General features: G+C 45.7%; 1 protein-coding gene across 2 annotated transcripts in view; it reads right to left on the reverse strand.

The window, feature by feature from the left end:
* CAB39 (calcium binding protein 39) overlaps positions 1-20,318 on the reverse strand; it is a 235,191-nt gene that overhangs the window by 19,462 nt on the left and 195,411 nt on the right. For both annotated transcript variants that reach the window (XM_030215807.1, XM_030215808.1), the window contains 2 exons: positions 15,867-15,926; positions 7,384-7,449 (listed from right to left, as the gene is read on the reverse strand). In XM_030215807.1, the coding sequence (XP_030071667.1) occupies positions 7,384-7,449; positions 15,867-15,926 (126 nt within the window). The remainder of the gene's footprint in view (positions 1-7,383; positions 7,450-15,866; positions 15,927-20,318) is intronic.

Here is a 20,318-nt window from a genome sequence, read left to right on the forward strand (position 1 = left end):
TGCCCATTTCTCATGAGTCTCCAGCTGATTACTATCAGATTCTACCTATGGAGATACCTGTGCAAATCTGAGTTATCACATCTATTTAAAAAAGGTTTACTCTTAAAACTAGCATCTTGTACATAATTAAATCAGCAGAAAATGCTTCTCCTATGATGCTCTATCAAAACTATGTATTCTGTGTAAAAAAAAAAAGTCAATTCAAATTTTACTTTTAAAACTCTTTATTGCACATCTCAAAAGTACCTTTTTTTTTTTTTAAACCAGCAAAGTTGAACGTTCAAGATCACACAGATCACTTCGTCAGCTAGTACTTTAAAAAGTAACACCGTCTACAAACCCGTCTCTTAAGGGTCGGCAGAACTAGCTTGTAGCCGTCTCTGATGACTTCCAGCACCCAAGCGTCTGAAGTTACCCTGGTCCACTCGCTCAGAAACGAGGATAGGCGTCCTCCAATCTGCTCTGAGCCATGGACCAGGGCCCCGTCATTGGGTACGAGACCCTGAGGGAGGACCGGAGGACGCACCTCCGGGACGGCGGTCTCTGCGAAAGGGAGAAGTTCCTTTTGAAGGAAGAGGAGGCAGAGGAGCTCGACTTACCCGGACGATACCGACGGGCTTCATGAAACCGTCCTTTGGAGGGACAGGGGCGGGCACCACTGGCCCGAGCCCTGACCTCCGGTAACCTCTTGCCTTTAGACGTGCCAAGATCGGTCACAATTTTGACCCCAAAGAGCAGCTTGCCTTTAAAAGGCAACTTAGCCAGGCGAGACTTAGAGGCGTGGTCAGCAGACCAATGCTTCAGCCAAAGCCAGCGCCGTGAAGAGAATGTCTGAGCCATACCTTTTGCCGAGGCTCTTAAGACATCATACAGCAAGTCTGCCAAGTAGGCCAAGCCCGATTCCAGGGCCGGCCAATCAGCCCTCAAGGAAGGATCCGAGGGAGAAGCCCGCTGCACAATCGTCAGGCACGCTCTGGCCACATAGGAGCCGCAAACTGAGGCCTGTAAAGTTAAAGCAGCCGCCTCGAAGGACGACTTTAAAGCCGCCTCCAATCTTCTGTCTTGGGCGTCCTTTAGGGCCGTGCCACCTTCCACCGGCAACGCCGTTCTCTTAGTCACTGCAGTTATTAAAGAATCCACGGTAGGCCAAAGAAAGGCCTCCCGCTCACCTTCAGGGAGAGGATAGAGGCGGGACATCGCCCTAGCCACTTTAAGGCTCGCTTCTGGGAAATCCCATTGAGCCGAAATCAAGGTGCGCATGGCATCATGCACGTGGAAGGTTCTAGGCGGGCACTTCATCCCCAGCATAATGGCAGAGCCAGCAGAGGCTGAGGGAGAGACGTCCTCCGGAGAGGAAATCTTCAAAATGCTCATGGCCTGCACTAACAGGTTGGGCAAATCCTCTGAGCGAAAAATCCGCGCTGCAGAGGGGTCATCCGCTCCATCCGAGCGGGAATCCGTCTCCTCCAAGGAATCCCCAAAGGACCGTTGGGAGAACTCAGATACGCTGCCCTCATCTACATCAGAGGAGACCGAGTCCTCTATCTGGAAATCCACCCAAGGGCGTTTGCTTCCGAAGGCCTCAATCCCTTTATCAGACAGGGGGGCAGGGGCAGTGTTTTGCATAAGAAAAGCCTGTTGCAGCAGCAAAATGAACTCAGGGGAGAACCCCCCCCCCCCCGAACTGTGCACTTCTGCAGTTTGGGCCACGGCCCTAGACGCACCCTCAACCGGCGCTCGCAAGAGCGGGGGAGAAACGTACTGCGCATCCAAAATGGCGTCCGGCGCGAAACTCCGAGAAGGAGCCGCACGGGAAGAACGGCGCTTAACTTTGGCCGCTTTCTTACCGTCGCCCGAATCAAGGGCGACCATAGTATTAACATCTCCCAGCTCGAGGGCGGCCCAAGAAGAAGCCGTCCGAGCAGAGTGGCCGGCCAACATGGAGTGGGCGAGCAGCGGGGGATGGGCGCTTATGGCGGGAAAAACCGCCGCACCGGAGGAAGAACCGGGACACTGACCGGACTCCAAACTGATGCCCAACAAGGGCGAGTCAGGCTTTGAAACCCCCGCATCCCCGCTAGACGCACACACGCGGTCCGGGGAGCGAATCTTCGTGCCCTCGCCCTCCGACGCCATAAGCCACGTGGAGACCGAATGGGGAACCCCCTGCCCGCTATAAAAAGGTAAAATTACCTGCTTCTCGCTCCGAGCTGTAACGAACTGGTGTCCCAGTGAGCAGCTGCAATAAAGGCTGATATAAACATTGAAATAAACGCCCTTAAAGGATGTCCAAAAAAAAAATATTTTTTTTTAACGGAGCCAGCGGGAGGGGGGAGAAAAGGAGGGACCTGGCACCACCAGGTTTGCACTTGCTCAAGAAGAGCCCTCAACCCCAGGTACTCAACAAAACTTAAGAATTAGGCTTGGAGACCTAGCCAGAGCTGCTGCTGTGTGTGACCACCACCTGCTGAGATAGAGAACATACTGAGGAGTTTCCGGCAGCACATGACCACATATAGGGAGGCAAAAGGATTGCTCTCTATCTCCACCTGCTGGTAGATGACACAACCCACCAGTCTATGGATTGATCAGCATGATGATATGGAATTGTGATATATCAAATGCCTTGAATAAATAAATAAATAAATAAATAAATAAAATAAAATAAAATAAAATAAAATAAAACTAAAGGGCAGCAGAGCTGGTAGTGTTTGGAAAACCTTAAGCATATATAAAAGACTTCTTCAAAGATCCAGAAGAGCCCTTTGACTCTGCAGAGGATGCAGATTATGGGAGTTTTCAAAATGATACCAAGGTAACAAAAAACTAAAGGAAACTCACTCAATGAATGTCAAACAACTCAATTCACAAAACAGAGGAACACCCTCTGTATAGTCAAACACCATAAAGAAATGGTGGGGGGAAAGACCTTAGATGATTGCAGTATCCTTATAGATGTCAAATAACAAAATCACAGCATCCAAGCCACAGTTCACAGCTACTATCATCAGTCATAACGCACCCCCCCAACCACACCAATAGTCCATTTTTAATGAAAAAAATCCTTAATGATGCAAAACAATTCCATCAAAAATTGTATAGTGTCATTTATGCAACCCAATCAAAAGGGAACGAAAAGTTGAACTTAACTTATATAGCAGTAAGATCCTGGTCCCAACGGAGACCCGTTTCACCATACAGCTTGGCTTCCTCAGGTAACTAAATACTGCAAGACCTTCTTTGATGTAATACAGACCGTTCAACTACTCAGCTGTGGCGGCGATATGGTGAGGTGACCTAGAGGGCCCAAGAGAGTCAAAGATCAATAAAGAACCTCGGAGGGGTCTGATGGGGAACCTGGCACCAGGAGGATCGTTCAAAATAGATGTCATGTCACCCAGAGTGAGAACACATGACCAGACTCAAGGACTAGGCAGGAAAGGCTTCCCCAAACTAGGGTGTGATGCTTGCTGATAAGCACCAGAAAAAATGGCTCTCTCAAGGCCATGTTGAAGATTACTCCGCGATACCCCAAGACTTGTGTTGGAAACAATTGATTCTTGGTTTAACTGTATATCAATCCTGAGGAGCGAAAAAGGGTAGCTACTGAAGATGAAACGTGCAAACTACCTTAATAAAAGAGTCCCAAATCAGTCAATCGCAATATATGGATAAAAGCATCCACAGAATGCCATCACAGAAAACTCCTGTGGTAATGTAAAATGGGCATAAAACAGCACAATTCCATGAACTGCAGGAAGGGCAGAAATTTCCCCTGCGGAACTGAAACTGCAACCTACTGCAATGTGGCCAAAAGAAAAGACAACCTTACTGAACTCCATGGGTAGGTGGAAGAAATCTCCTTTCATGGAACTACCAAGGAAACAGAGTAACGTCTTGTTCCCCTCCAGACTCACAGGAGACAGTCTCAACCGTGACCCCAAGAAGAAAGTCCACCAGGCAGACAGAACTGCCTGCGAGATGAACTGGAGCCTACAAAGTGAATCCAAGCAAAAATCTGCAGTGGAATGGGAGAACTCCAACATGCAAGACCGCTGAGGTAATGTGGACCATTTCTCAAGCCCTTGTAGAGGTGTATTGCTACTGTGAAACCTGAGGGCATACTCGATATCCCTTCCTCAAACAGCATGGAAGGCCATGGTAGCACTGGAGCTTGAAGACGAGTCCTGCTGGACAGCATGCACAATGGTAGACACACTTGAAGCAAAAAACCTGAAAGTAATAAAAATTATTATTTTTTTTTAATGAAGCTTGCAAAAAGTGACCTAGGTAGTGGACAGTTGAAGAGGTTTCTAAGTCAGAGAGAACTGCATGTTCAGAGTGGCAAGAATCGGCCAGTGAGGCTGAGCCCCAGAAAGACTGACAGGACAGCACCTGGGACCAAACTACGGTGGCTGACCACCTAGATATCTGGTGCAACAGAATCTGGCTGTATGAACCATAGTGCAGTATTGAGATCAAGCTGCAGTGGTTGTGGACCCGCAACTTGCCTGGTTTTCACTTCCAGCTGGTGATAGACACCAGTAAGCAGCTCTGCAATAAACCACTGCTGTCCAATGCCATAAACAAGGAATCCCAGTACAAGAAGTCCCAGGACAGCCCATCTGCAGGTTACCTGTGGATCTCAGCCCTCACTCTCAGATGGTTATTCCAACCAGGAAACCATGCTACTACCTTGAATCCACTCTGCAAGAGTCGCTATTTGGCCTAAGTCCAGCAAAGGAATACAAGAGGCAACAAAGGCATTGGTAGACCCAGCAGCAGGGTACCATACCCGAGAGCAGAGATCCTGTGGAAAGCCAACAATGGAAGTGGAGCATAGAAATGGAGGTGACAGTGCCGTTGTATAAGTCTCTGGTGAGGCCTCATTTGGAGTAGTGTGTGCAGTTCTGGAGACCGCACCTATGGAAAGATATAAACAGGATGGAGTCGGTCCAGAGGGCGGCTACAAAATTAGTAAGTGGTCTTGAAAGCAAAAATTATAGGGACAGGCTTATGAACCTCAACATGTACACGCTGGAAGAGAGGAGGGAGGGAGAGAGAAGACATGATAGAAACATTTAAATATCTCAAGGGCATTTATGTACAGGAAGAGAGCCTTTTTCAAATGAAGGAGAGCTCTGGAATGAGGGGCATACAACAAAGTTAAGAGGGAATAGGCTTAGGACTAACCTAAGGAAGTATTTCACAGAAAGGGTGGTGGAGGCGTAGAATGGCCTCCCGGTGGAGGAGTCGAGGACTGTTCCAGAATTTAAAAAGGCATGGGATAAGCATGTGGGATCGCTTAGGAACAGGAAGTATTAGGGGTTACAGAGGATGGGCAGACTGGATGGGTCATATGGCCTTTATCTGCCGTCATGTTTCTAAGTTATCTGTACTGAGCAGACGGTATCCTAGGAGTGAGAACTGAGGAGGGGTAGCCCTTACATGCTGTTTTAAAATACATGCATACAAAAAGCAGGTATAAAGTGGGCACACATACCTCCCACAGAAGACTGGTATAACTTATACATAAGTGACCTGTTATAAAATTACCCTCTTAGCGACACCATCCTTTCAAGTACAAATCATATGGAACCTTTCACAGAACTATATACCTCATACATATATCATGCTGCTTCCATGTCCCACTGGGTAAAGTGGAATGCGGCTAGACAGGGACAGATTGGATGCTTCTCCACTGCAGTCGGGGCACTCATGAAAACATCTTCAGAGCTCCACCGGGACCTTAACCAACAGGTCCCCAGCAAAAACAGATTCCTGAACCAGGAATCCCAGAAGAAACATCCCGCAAGCGGTGAGCTCCAAGTGGTTCCGCCAACTGCGGACACAGCTGCGGCCCTAAAACTGGCGGTGACCTTCCACAGGAATGAAAAGGGATGCACGAGTGACTGCCATAGTGTCACTTACCTGCCACAGAGTACAATCACTGGCCTCCATACCCAAGGAGGCGAAGTACTACGCAGTAAGTAGAGACTGCAATACCAATATATGGGCCAAGAGCAGGTACCGAAAAAGGTAACCCTGGAGGAGCAGGAAATGAGCACCTCATTGGGTCCCACTGATGAGGCACTGCGTGGCAGCAAAAGCCTTCCAAGAGGATAACAAGGGTCCCAGAGACTAATATAGGAGCCATATGTGAAATCCAATCGCTTTAAGTACAGGAGTGCTGACCAGTCAGTTCTCAGCTAGCTGCAGAATCAGATTTCCCCCAGAGTAACTTCTATCCTCTGAGAACTGCGGAAAAATCCGCTGCAGGAAAGTAGCGTCCTGTGCTGCTATGCCTTGTTCACGCGCCCTAAAGTAGCCGCCAATAGACTTTGCATGGTAAGCAACAAAAAGAAGCAAGGCCCGCATAAGCAATGTCGCAGTACTCAGCTGTGAACTTACCCCAACAGCTGAGAAAAGGAATTCCCACCGCACGTTGCGGCAACAGTGGGCACACACTCCCACAGCAACTGCCACCAAAAAACGCAAAACTTTGGGATAAAGCATATATGCACAACAAAGAGTAGACTCACTCAGAGCACCAACAGCAGCCCTGTAACAGCACAGGCATACATCTATCTTCTCCTTGCATAGCCCTGATACTGGGGTCACCAGTATCTCTCCCGAACCCAGGTGAATGTCCAAGTCAGCAGGGCTAAACCATCTGACCCTAACTGGGTTCTTTTATTTTCGGGTTTTTGTGTGTGTGTGTGTGTGTGTGTAGCTGGATAGCCACCTCTTGGAGAAGGGTAGGAGAAGGCAGAAGGGTGGGGGAGGGATCTGGGGTGACCAGGCAACACCACTCAGCCAAACACCCCAGACCTCAACTAAATCGGGAGGCCCAGAATAGGAGCTGCCCTAGATGAGACCAGGAGCTTGTGGTGAGACCATCCATCCGCCTGCTGGAGATACAGAATACTGACTGACCAAGGAGCATTCCATCCTGTAAGGAGGTACAATTCAGTGCTCTTTATTTCCACCTGCTGGTAGATGGACACAAACCACAAGTCTCTGGATTCATCTACTGCTGACTAAGGAAATGTGGTTTATTGTAACTGCTTCTCATCAGTGAGAGATGAAAATGATTCACAGTGAAATTTTCTCACTATTCTATGCCTACCTCTGCTGAACTAAAAGGACAATAAGGCTTCTTCTCACATTTCTCTAATTGTGCTCCATCCTCTACAAATCTGTCTGTGGCTTATTACTCATAAGCATCTCCAGTTCCTCAGCGAATATGCCCATAATAAGAGAACACTAACAGTAGAAAAAAATACCATAAATGTACTTTGTTTTATACTTCAAATCTGAGTTGTACAAGATAATGAACATCTAAGATTGCTGCCACTTTAAAAGGTTAAAAAAAAGGCTTACCTTCAGAGACTGCCTTTTTGTCACATAGTTTTCTGAATGTAGCAACTTCTCATATTCACTAAAGAACTAGAAAGACAAAGACACAATTAGCATTACAAACTATATCTTTAAGTTTAGATGTTTATAAAATTCACATTGTAAACAAATTCAGTGTAAACATTCACCTAATCTTTTCATTTATGAGAGAAGTTTATTCATGACCAAAAACATTCAATCAGTAGTAAGAAATAAATTTTGGGAATGACCAGTAGATGGAACTCTTCAACTGAACTATTTCTAGATAGATAGATGCCATGAAACATGCTCCTCTTAGTGGAGAAAGATCAACATGTATTATTGCTAATGCTCAATTTTCCACATCATGTGTGTGTTCCAATTACTTATTCATTTAAATTTATTAATTGCTTCCCTAAAAAACTTGAAGCAATTTACAAACAAAATACCTAGCACTACCCCCACCCAACCCATTACAACATCGCAGAGGCACATCCTAACATCCATACAACTATATAGCTTGTGGATAACAATTCCAGCCCAACAGCACACAACTCCTTCCCTTCATCTAATAAACTACAATCTTGGCAGTGAACCCATTCATAGCACAAATGAGTGCCCTAAACAACCAAGACTTCACTGAAACGTCAGAACTGTAGGGAGCAAAAATAAAGGTGAATATCCTCATGACCAGCATTCCTGAGTGGCACAGAATGAGTAAAAGCGAATCGATATTTTACTCTTTCAAAAAGTACAAAGACCAGGGGCCACTCAATGAAATTATATGGAAATACTTTTAAAACAAATAGGAGGAAATATTTTTTCAAAGAATAGTTAAGCTCTGGAACTCATTGCCAGAGTGGTAACCACGGTTAGCTTATCTGGGATTAGAAGATTTGAACAAATTCCTGGAGGAAAAATCCATAGTCTGTTGGGCATGGGGAAACCACTGCTTGCCCGTGGAGCTGTACAATAACATCATTAAAATGAAACAATTAACAATGTGTCAGAATTTTGCAGTCACTGTGAATGCTCAAAAGTGTCCACCCCCAGCTTTTAAACCTAAATTACTTCATCAGTCATTTTGGAAAATTTTTAACAGTCTTGTGGATCAGTCCCAGTGGCAGGCTGTCCCAGATCATCTGCTGATACCTTGCCCATGATTGTCATTCCAATCCAAAATAATTTAAAAGGAATTATTCAAATTATTGTTTACAAAAGTCTGTCACTATGATGTCAACAACAGTAAACTGGTAGTTTTACAGTGCAAACATTTCTGAACACATGAAAATCACCGGGTGGTCACGCTAAAAAGTCTGTAACTTCGTCATGTTTAAAGATAATTTCATTCCACATGGCACACAAATGTAGATAGTAACAAAATAGAGTTATAAAATTTCACATTGAAATTCCAAGCAATTGCTGAGAAAATAGCAAAAAACTATAGGTTTTTTTTTTTTTTTGCTTCACCCTGTATAGACACTCAGATTTGTAACTGCACTCACAAAAGTACTTCCAAACATTTTTAAACCATAAATATATTCCAACAAATTTCACCCAACACAGATAAATAAATGGAAAAAAAAGAAAGAAAAAAATAAAGGTCTGATGACCTGAGAACACTGAAAAAATTTTTGGACTTGTGTTATGTATCATCAAGCCTGATCCAGAAGGGATTTCCATAATACTTCTAGGCAGATCATGAATTTAAATAAAGAGATTTTAAAGTTTCAATACCCGCACTTAGTGCCAACTCACTTCAAGCTAAACCATACGCCCAAGTGATTAAATACTATAATACCCCTTAAAGCAGTAGTTCCCAAACCTGATCCTGGAGGAAACCCAACCAGTCAAGTTTTCAGGATATCCACCATGAATATTCATGAGAGACATTTGTATGCAGAGGAGGTAGTGCATGTAAGTCTCTCTCATGAATATTCATGGCGGATATCTTGAAAACCTGACTGGCTGGGGCCAGAAGAGGAGCCAGCAATCAGTACAGTGAGGTTATAAACCCGGAACCCAGAGAACAAATCCCCCACTAAAAGTCAAACCACCTATTCCCTAATTAACTTCACTCTGCTGAGAGAAGTATCATGATTAATTCTACATCTAAAAGGAGAAATTAGACCTTACCTGCTAATTTGCTTTCCTTTAGTCCCTCCGGACTGGCCCAGAATGTGACTGATGGGTTGTGCACGCCTTCCAGCACGTGGAGACAGAGAAAAAAACTGTGACTCTAGAGAGAGCCAATAAGAGCCCTTGGCAACAAGAGAAAGATCCAGTAACAAAGTACCAAAGCAGAAGGAAGTAAAACAATACGTAAATGGTCTGTTCGTACGAAAGCCTGCGCAGCTACCGGCACATTGCCAACACAGGGTGTGTGCCACCAACAATAATGTGACCAATGATATGCCCCTGCATATCATGCACAAAAGATTACATACTGAACCATAGAATTTGTGTTGGGTTTTTTTTTTAACAATGAAACCAGCAACACAGCTCACAAGAAAACAATAACACTTAACTCTTGAAGACACAGAATACCTAAAAGGAGGGATCTGGGCTGGTCCAGAGGGACTAAAGGAAAGTAAATTAGCAGGTAAGGTCTAATTTCTCCTTCCTTAGCGCCCCTCCGGACCGGCCCAGAATGTGACTGATGGGAAGTAACAAAGCAGTAAGATTATGGGAGGGACCCTAACAGCCCCGCTGTCAAAACGTGTGCCCTGAAAACAACTTGCTGATGACTCAGGAGGTACAATCGATAGTGCTTTGAAAAGGAATGCAAAGAAGACCAAGTCGCCGCCATACAAATGTCCTCCAGAGGCACCAGACAACGCTCTGCTGAAGAAGTAGCCTGACCTCTGGTAGAGTGAGCCTTAACTCCTTCTGGAACAGCTTTCCCAGAAAGAAGGTAAGCTGATGCAATAATTTCCTTAAGCCAACAAAAAATAGTGGGCTTAGAAGCCATAAACCCTGTGCGTGAACCTCCGATGAGAATAAAACAAACGATCGGACCGACAAATCTCCTCCGTAGACTTCACATAATGCTTCAGAACTCTTTTGACATCCAAACGCTTCAAGAGACGCTGCTCCTCTGACCCGGAGAAAGAACCTAGAACAGGCAACACCACCGGTTGAGATGAAAGAAAACGAGTCAATACCTTGGGCAGAAAAGAAGGAACTGGTCTTAAAACACTCGATCCAAGCTGAATTCCAAAAACGGAGACCTACACGAAAGAGCCTGCAACTCCGAAAATCTCCTAGCTGAGGCAATAGCCACTAAAAACAATGCCTTCAGGGTTAAGTCCTTCAAAATACAAGAAGATAAAGGCTCAAAGGGAGGCTTGGTAAGAACCGAGAGTACCAAGATCCCAGCGGGGAAAAGAACAGCGAGACAGAGGATGCAGGAGGTTAACCTCTCTTAAAAAACGGAACACATCCAGGTGGCTAGCCAGCGATCTTCCTTGAACATGACCTCGAAAACACGATAGAGCTGCAATCTGCACTTTAAGAGAAGCCAAAACAAGGCCTTTGTCGAAACCATGCTACAGAAAATCCAAAATCTGCAAGACGGACACGTGAAAGAGAGCTATCCCGAGCTCCTCACACCAGGCCTCAAAAATCCTCCAGGTCCGAACATAAATCAAAGAGGTAGAACACCGATGAGAGCGAAGCTGAGCCAAAAGATCCTGCCTGACCGGGTGCTTGAACGGATCCTCTACTAGAAGCCACTGAAAATCAGCGTACCACGGTCTGCGAGGCCAATCCGGCGCCACCAAGATCAGACGGCCCCTGTGCATCTCGACTCTCTGAAGTAGACACCCTATCAATGGCCAGAGAGGAAAGGCATAAAGAAGACCGGACGGCCAGCGAGCAAACAAGTCCATCTTGGGGAACCCCCCCAACGGTTCAGCACCGCCCGATACACCACAACGCTTAGAGCCCACTCCCCAGGATCTAGCATGTTTTGATTGAGAAAGTCTGCCTGAACATTTTGAACTCCTGCCACATGAGCCGCTGACAGCGCCACCAGATGCACCTCCAACCACTGTAACGGCTGTAACGCTTCTTGCTCCAACTGCCGACTCCTCGTTCCTCCTTGCCAATTGATGTAAGCCACCGCGGTGGCATTTTCTGACATCACGTGGACTGCCTCACCCCTCAACAGATGGACAAAGGTCTGGATTGCTAGTCTAACTGCCATGGTCTCTAATAGATTTATTGAACAAGATCTCTCCTGAGGAGACCACAGGCCTTGAGCATACTGTCCCTGACAATGAGCTCCCCACCCCTGGAGACTGGCATCTGTCATAACCACCCTCCAGTTGGGCTGATCCAGAGGCATTCCCTTGGTCATACTGGCATCTCACAGCCACCAATGTAGGCTGCTCTTCACCTGAGCCGGAAGTGACCATTTCTGATGTAGAGAGTCCTTCTGTGACGACCACCGAGAAAGAAGCGACCTCTGAAGTGGCCTCATATGAGCCCTGGCCCAGGGCACTGCCTCAATCACCGCCACCATGGAACCCAGGACATGAAGATAATCCTTGGCCGCTGGCCTCGGTGACTGCAATAAGTGACAAATCTGAGACTGCAGTTTTGAGGACACGAGCCGGCGGAAGAAAAACACGGCCCTGCAACGTGTCAAAACAGATTCCCAGGTACTCCAATGACTGAGATGGCTGCAGACAGATCTTTTGTGCACTGACTACCAAACCTAGGGACTTCAAGAAGTCTACTACTCGAGCTGTCACCTGAACGCTCTCCTGGTAAGACTTTGCTCTGATCAACCAATCGTCTAAATAAGGATGGACTAGAATGCCTTCAATTCTGAATGCTGCGGCTACTACGACCATGACTTTGGTAAATGTCCGAGGAGCAGTCACAAGCCCGAAGGGAAGAGCCCAAAAATGAAAATGCTGGCCGAGCTCCGCAAACTGAAGGAAACGTTGGTGTGCCGGTCGAGTAGGGATATGCAAGTAGGTTTCTGTGAGGTTGAGCGACGTCAGAAACTCCCCAGTCTGCACCGCCACAATGACCGACCGCAAAGTCTCCATATGAAACGAGGGCACCCTGAGGGCCCAATTGACCACCTGGAGATCTGAAATCGGCCTGAAGGAACCCTCTTGCTTGGGAACCAGAAAGTTTATGGAGTAACACCCTAGAAGCTGCTCTGACAAAGGAACTGGACAACTAGCCTGAAGGTTGAGAAGTCTGCGTAGAATGTCCGACAGCCCTGGTTTTCAGCAGAGAATGGCAGGAAGACTCCACGAAAGTGTATGACAAAGTACGAGCAAACTCTAAGGCGAACTCCATCACAAATAACCTCTAGAACCCACTGGTCTGAAGTAATTTGGGCCCATAAAACTGCGCCAACCAAGCTCCTACCTGAACCAGAGGCTGGGCCCGCAAACCTTCACTGCTGAGGACGGGAGGAAGACAAGAAAGAATTTCCTGTTTCCCTGACTGCTTCTACGACCACCCAAAAGGAGAGAGTCCTCTGAAAAAAAACTTGGATCGTTGAAACGGAACTACTCTGCCTGGTCTATACCGAAAAGCACGGCTCCTACCACAGTCGGTAAAAAACACCACGTCCAGGCCCCCTGGGATGATTCTCAGGAAGCCTTGGAACTTTAGCCTCACCTAGGCTAGGAAATTTACTAAACTTGGACTTAGAGCCCGCATCCGCAGACCAGCTACAAAGCCAAAGAGAGTGACGGGCCGCCACGCAAAGAGCCATAGACTTAGAAGAGGCCCAAAGCAAGACGTAAAGAGCATCTGCCAAAAAGGCCAAACCCATTTCCAACTTAGCCACTTCAGGATCTATCGCTGAAAAAAATCAGAAGAACGGTCCAAGACCTTTTTAGACCAACGAAAACAGGCTCTCCCTACTAAAGAACCACAGATAGCAGCCTGCACTGCCAGAGCAGAAACATCAAAACTATTCTTTAACAAGGATTCTATATGGCGATCCTGAGCATCCCTCAAAACCATCCCGCCATCCACGGGAACCGTATTTCGTTTAGTGACTGCAGACACTACGGCATCCACCACTGGAGGACGTAAAAGATCCCTATCTAAACCCAGAACAGGATAAAGCCTGAGCATGGATCTGGCAAGATGAAAGGCAGAATCCGGCACCTCCTACTGTGCCTGAATGATGTCCCTAATATATCCTGATGCATTGGAAAAGTCTTACCTGGCCTACGAATACCTTTCTGGACTCCGCCACTGGAGTCTCCTGCTCCTCAAATCGCAAGGTTGTGGAAACCTGAGAAATAAGCTCCTGTAGGTCATCTTTATGAAAAATTCTCACCACTGAGGGATCCTCCCCCGCAGGGAGAGGCTCCGCATCATCTTCCAGTTGACCGAGGTCCTCAGGAAAATGACCTTCCAGAAACACCTATGTCTCCTCCAAGGATGGCATTTCCTGGTCCAAATCAGAAGAAAAATCCTCTTCTAAATCCCAAAACTGCCTGGGCCGCTTAGCAGCCGCTGCTTGGCCCTCCTGAGACCTCTTCACTGAAGCCTCTCCTGGAGCAGCTTTGTGCAATAAAAAAGCTTAGTACATTTGTACCACAAAGTCAGGCGGGAAGCCACCTTCACCTGCTGAATTAACAGGAGTCTGAGGCAGAGCCGGTAGAGAGGCCGGTAAAGCAGACAGGGATGCAGCATTTAGAGGAGGAAGACAAAATGGTGGCATTTCCCGCCGAAATTGGCGCTGCCAACTAGGCTGGCCCGACCACACTTAAAACTGCTGAATCAGACCCCCCCCCCCCCTGTTAACAGCGCCGACATTTTTACAGCCCCTGCTCCCTGCTCAGATGAAGCATCTACCGCGGTGCAAAACTTACAAACACCGCTCGAGCCAACTCCCTGCCGCTGATAGACTGAACAGCGGCGGACCTTCTCTGCTATCGCGTCTGCCTAAGCCAACTGCAAACCAAAACAGGAGGCAATAAAAACAACAGCAAAGCGTCACAGAGAGAAAATAGAAGCTGTCTTGCTCGTTTAAAGAGAAAGTAAAGGGCAGAGAACCAAAATCAAAGCTTGTCTTTTTGGTGTTTTTTTTTTCCTCGTGGCTGCCTCTCCCTGCCTCAAAAGCTCTTCCCCTGAAGAGCTTGAGGAAACTGCCTTTTTGTGCTGAGATTTCCTCTTATTTTTTTTTTTTTTACTCAAGCACAGCTTAAAAGAATACCACGAAGGACATGGGGGAGAGGGACCCGGCCACCCAAGTTTGACACCCCCGAGGCACCAAGAGACCCCCACGGGCTTCTGCCTCTAAATAACAGGCTTTTATATATATATATATATATATATACTAGACTTTGAGCCCGTAAAAACGGGCTATTATAGGAAGGGGGGGGTTGAAAGGCCCGCCCCCACCGCCGAGTTCGCGCCCCCCCACCGAGCCGTCACCACCCACCTTCCACCCGGCCGGGCCCTCGCTCCGCTATTGAAACAGCGAGGGTCCGGGAACGCAGCACTGAGCTCTGCTGAGCTGCCGTCGGCCTTCGTTCTTCTTCTCTGCCTGCAGCTGCCTGTCCCGCCCTCGTGTGACGTAACGTCGTCGAGGGCGGGACAGAGGCAGAGAAGAAGAAGGAAGGGCGATGTCGGCAGCTCAGCAGAGCTCAGTGCTGCGTTCCCGGACCCTTGCTGTTTCAATAGTGGAGCGAGGGCCCGACTGGGTAGAAGGTGGGTGGCGGCGGCGACTCGGGTGGGGGGAGCGTTAGACGGCGGTGTCCCTCCCTCAGCAATGCGCAGTACAGACCCTCTGTGTTCCGCCCCCCGTCATCACGTATTGACGTGGGGGCAGGGCAGAGAAGGTCTCTACTGCGCATTTGCGAGTGAGTACGGTCACTCGCCGTTTATATGTTTGATATATCCGGATGCACAGAATAAATAAATTAAAACCAACTAAAAGAATTACAGCAAGAAATATAAAGTATATAATACAACATAAATATACTATAAAGAATGAGACTGAAGGGCTCACCACCTTCCACCTGCTGGAGACTGAGATTACTGGACCTTTTTCTTGTTGCCAAGGGCTCTTATTGGCTTCTCTAAAGTCACAGTTTTTTTCTCAGTCTCCACCTGCTGGAAGGCGTGCATCAGTCACATTCTGGGCCAGTCCAGAGGGATGCTAAGGAAATCAGCAGATGATCTGACTTTTCAAAATGCAACGTTGTAAATATGAAATTAATTTTTTTCTTGAAAATCTAATTCAAAATTATCTGTGTGTGAATGAAGTGAGAGAAATGCTAGAACTAATGCAATATGTTCATTAAAACTGAAGTGCTCTATTCTGCTTTTTCCAAAATCTTTTATGTATTTGCTTTAATCAAAAGAGGCACAAACACCATGTGCCTAGAGTACCAAACCTGTATTTGGCTACTAATTAGCAAATTTTGAATGTGGACACATGTTCGGTATTACACAAATAAAAATTGCATTTCTAAAAATTCTTTAATTAATTGACTTACCCTATCGTAATGTTGCTCCAAAAATTCTGCACTTAGTAACTTGTGTCTCGTAAGCAGATCCTGAAACAAATAAGAAAGGTCAACAAACCCAGGGGTTAAAGCTACTTCACTGTTGTTCAGCACCAACTTATGGACAGCTCCTGTAACAACCAGCCAGCTTGGAATTAACAGCACTTTTCAAATTTTGGAACACAAAAGCACATTTAATAGCAGTACAAATGTCAACTATTTTATTTCATTACACAGTTGAAAAAGTGATTACATGAGAAGTTTTGAAAAATATTTTTATACCATGTCAAAATATTGGATACATTTTCTGTTTTTTTTGGCCTAGTAGATAACTTCATCTCCCTTTTTCTTCTAGTTGATCAAAACCAGTGCTGCTGGATCTGGCTCCATGAGCCTGGGGATCTTCCAGTGGAAGAGAAGCCTAGTGGTTAGTGCAGTGGACTGAGAACCTAGGGAATTTGATTCAATTCCCATTGCAGCTCCTTGTGACTCTGGACAAGTCACTTAACCTTAGACTGTGAGCCCACTAGGGACAGAGAAAGTACCTGCATAAAATAAATGTAAACAGCTTTGATTGTACCACAGAAAGACAGTATATCAAATCCCATTACCCTTACTCTTCCTCCCACTTTTCCTTGTCTGCAGCAATGGATTTCAGGTTGGGAGCCACAACTTCCTTTTCTTCCTTCCACCAGGGACGGAATACTGGTGGAGTGGAGGAGTGGCCTAGTGGTTAGGGTGGTGGACTTTGGTCCTGGGGAACTAAGGAACTGAGTTCGATTCCCGGCACAGGCAGCTCCTTGTGACTCTGGGCAAGTCACTTAACCCTCCATTGCCTGCCGCATTGAGCCTGCCATGAGTGGGAAAGAGCGGGGTACAAATGTAACAAAAAAAAAAATACTGTCACCCACAACACCCACTACCAACCAACGATGTAGAAGCAGTGGATCCAGGAATTAAACCAGAGACCTGCTATGAGAGACCATGCCATTGGATGCATTTTTATATAAATATATTCTTCAAACCTGGTAACTCAGTGGCAATGTTATGAACTGTCATATGGAGCACCTGGGGTTAATTCTTGAATTAAGGCTACTGCTCCCAGTCTTTATGCAATAGCCTAATGGTTGACCCTGGAAATCAAAATTTAAAGGTTCTTGAAGGAGCACAGGATATGGCTTCAGGCAGAGGACTGCCACTGCAATGACTAGACTAAGTGAGTTTAGAAAGGGTTATAAAATATGTGTGTGGAGGGGGGGCAGCTGCAAATGAAGGCTCATAGCACAACCATTTTCAATTCTGCCAGAAGCTCAAAGGAGAAAGAGCAAACTGCCAGACCCGGAAGAAAAACAAGTTTCTTTAACTATAAAAAGAAAGAGTAGTGACAGAATGGAAGAATTATGAAAGGAGAATATTTGACAATGGGAAAACACTGAAATGTTATTGTAAAGTAACAGATTTATGTTGTAATAGCAATGTCAAAATGAAAAAAAAAGCCCTTACATAAATGGTATCCAAGACTAACTGATAAAACATTTATTGCCCTACTTTACCAATGACCATTCAGAACTCAATTTACTTTATTACATTTATCTAGTCTTCACTTTTAGATCTATTTTTTCCTGACGTAGCTACTTTGAGAAAGCTGACAGGCATACACTCTGACAACTATCTTTGTGAGAGAGGCAAAGCCATATAACTGATATTTAATGGTTATTTAAACTGTTGTGGGAAGGCTTTTTGTGAAAATTTAGAAAGGTCCAGAAAAAACTGCTGTTGTTACATCTCACTATAGACAAGAAAAGCTTTTTTTTTTTTTTTTTTTTAGTGCAATATTCTTGAAATATGGCTGTAACCATCCCTTCCTCCTCTGTCAGGGCTGGTAGGGTTTTGAATTCAAATGGGAGGAATGATAACTCTACAGCTCTTGAAAAAGTCATCAGACTACTGAAACACAAAGCTACGTACTTGTAAGCAGACAGCAGGATAAATATTCTTACATCTGGGTGACATCATCCAACAGAGGCCACATAGGAATGCTCACCAGCTTGTATACTACAATTTTTTTTTTTACAGCATTGCACCATGCATATGTGCCTTCTTGTCTGCTGCTGTTGCAGGGGACATAGCCAGTCTAGTCTCCAGCATATAGAATTCAACTCCAAGGGGAGTCCTTAGAGAATATCACAGGCCCCTTTTGCAAAGGCATGCTAGCATTTATAGCACGCGTTAAAAATAAGCGTGCACTAAATATTAGAGACACTAGTGTATCTTTATAAAAGACCCCCCAAACACACTGTCGCGTCCCTCACCTGAGCAGAGCAGCGCCCGCCGAGGACACGCTCCAGAATTGGCCGCTTTTCCTCGTGCCATTGGCCGGCCTGTCTAGTTCCCTCTCCAGATCGCTGGCCATCTTGGCCACGCTGCTCCCGATAGCCAGCCATTGGGCCCACGTCAACGAAGTCGAAGAATATGGCGCCGGAGTTCGCGGGCCGGCTTCTCTTCCAGATGTGGAGCCCAGGAAGCGAAGCTGCGCCTTGTGGTTTCCTGATTGGCTGGTTGAAGCGGGGCTCCGCCTTAGGTATGACGCTACGCCTATCCTGGATGCTCCTCGGATGACGTCTCCTGTGGTCCCTGCGCTCCCCAGCTGACTCTCGGCTCCCTGATGGGGAGGGCTATTTAAGGAGCAGCGTTTCTCATGATTCTTGCTTCGGCTTCTTGTCTCAGAGGAACTAAGCTTCCGTGTTGTGTCTCCAGACTTCTCTTCTGATTGACCTGACTTGCTTGACCTCTGCTAGTTCCTGATACTGCTTGCTTGCTGCCAGCCTGTCTGCTGCTCGGTCCCAGTCCTCCCTCCGCTTGGCCGGTCGGCCAACCCCTGCAGTTCTGGAAGTCCCGTTGGCCGCCTGCTGCTGGGAGCTCAACTCCCGGTGAACGGCGGTCGCCATGGGTGAAGTCTAGGGGTTGTTCGGCTGTCCTTTGGAGGGCTGCGGTCACCTTCACCTCCGCCCTCCAGTAGGATCCAAGGGCTCACGGGATTTCCATCCAGGACACACACACAAACAGATAAGTAACTTTGCTTGCTCAAGAGGAAAAGCAGGAAAATATATTCCTACATCTGGGAATCCATAGCTACCAGTCTGCCTTAAACAAAAAATAGGCAGCAATTATTGGCCCGGAACAGGCAGGGCCAGTTTGCTACAAGTTATTTACTTTTTTCTTGTTTTTAGGCAGTCAAGGACAGAAAATGGACCTAGAAGGGTAGAATTAGATTCCAAAGGTTTATCTGAACAAACTGTCACGTAGGGAGTCCTGCTCCAAACAGTACTGAGATCTGAATATGTGGACTGAAGACCATGTTGCAGTTCTGGATCTCTTCTGTAGAGGGTGATCTCAAGTGAGCTACAGGAGCAGCCATAGCTTTGACATTACGAGCTGTAATGTGATTTTCTAGACAGTAGTTCTCAAACCTCTCTTGGGGGACCACCCACCAGCCAGGTTTTCAGGATATCCCTAATGAATATGGATAAACAATTACCTCCTACTGAGTACATTAATTTCAATCTAGTTACATTTATCAATACCCTATTACAAAGTAACTACTCCTAATTTTGTTTTAATCTGTTACCTTTATTTCAAACCAATTCCTAAAACATTGTTTAAATGAATACACCTCATTTTATTTTATACTCTCTCACATTCTCATCATACATACTCTTACATACCCACCATTAACAATTCTCTCACCACACATTCATACATTCACCATTAAAACTACTTTTCACCTTCTCTACACAAAACGATGATCTTTACATGGACATAAAAATCATTCAATCAATCACAATACTCCTGCAACACTCTTTAAAGATGCATGAAGACTCATTTGTTTATACAAGTGTCTATAATCAATTTATTGTGCAATGTAAGAGATATATAGATGACATTTTACTACTATGGAGTGAGAGCAGAGAAAAGTTGGAAGAATTCATACAGTACTTGAATCATTCAGATGAGAACATTACCTTAACAGTAAATATAGGTGATTTAGAAGTGGAATTTCTGTCGGGTTTGATGCCAGATTTGAAAACTCTAAGACAGAGGACAGAAGCTGAGAAAGGAATAGCGGTTGTGAAGTATCTACAACACTACATATGAGATTTTTTTTTTGCTCTGCGTCCAAAGGACTTGATGGTTACTGGATGATTATTAAATGGACAAGGATGCTGGTATGAACATTTGATATTATCGCAGGATTCAAGATGTTTTGAAATCAAAAATTAATCATCAGTTAAGATTGGTTATGGGAGGTGGCGTAGCCAAATGAAAAGCTTAGAGTGCTGCAGGAGTATTGTGATTAATAGAATGATTTTTATATCCATGTAAACATCATTGCTTTGGGTAGAGAAGGCGAAGAACAGTTTTAATGGTGAATGCATGAATGTG

This window comes from Microcaecilia unicolor, chromosome 10 (assembly GCF_901765095.1).
Source record: "Microcaecilia unicolor chromosome 10, aMicUni1.1, whole genome shotgun sequence".
Classification (NCBI taxonomy): Eukaryota; Metazoa; Chordata; class Amphibia; order Gymnophiona; family Siphonopidae; genus Microcaecilia; species Microcaecilia unicolor.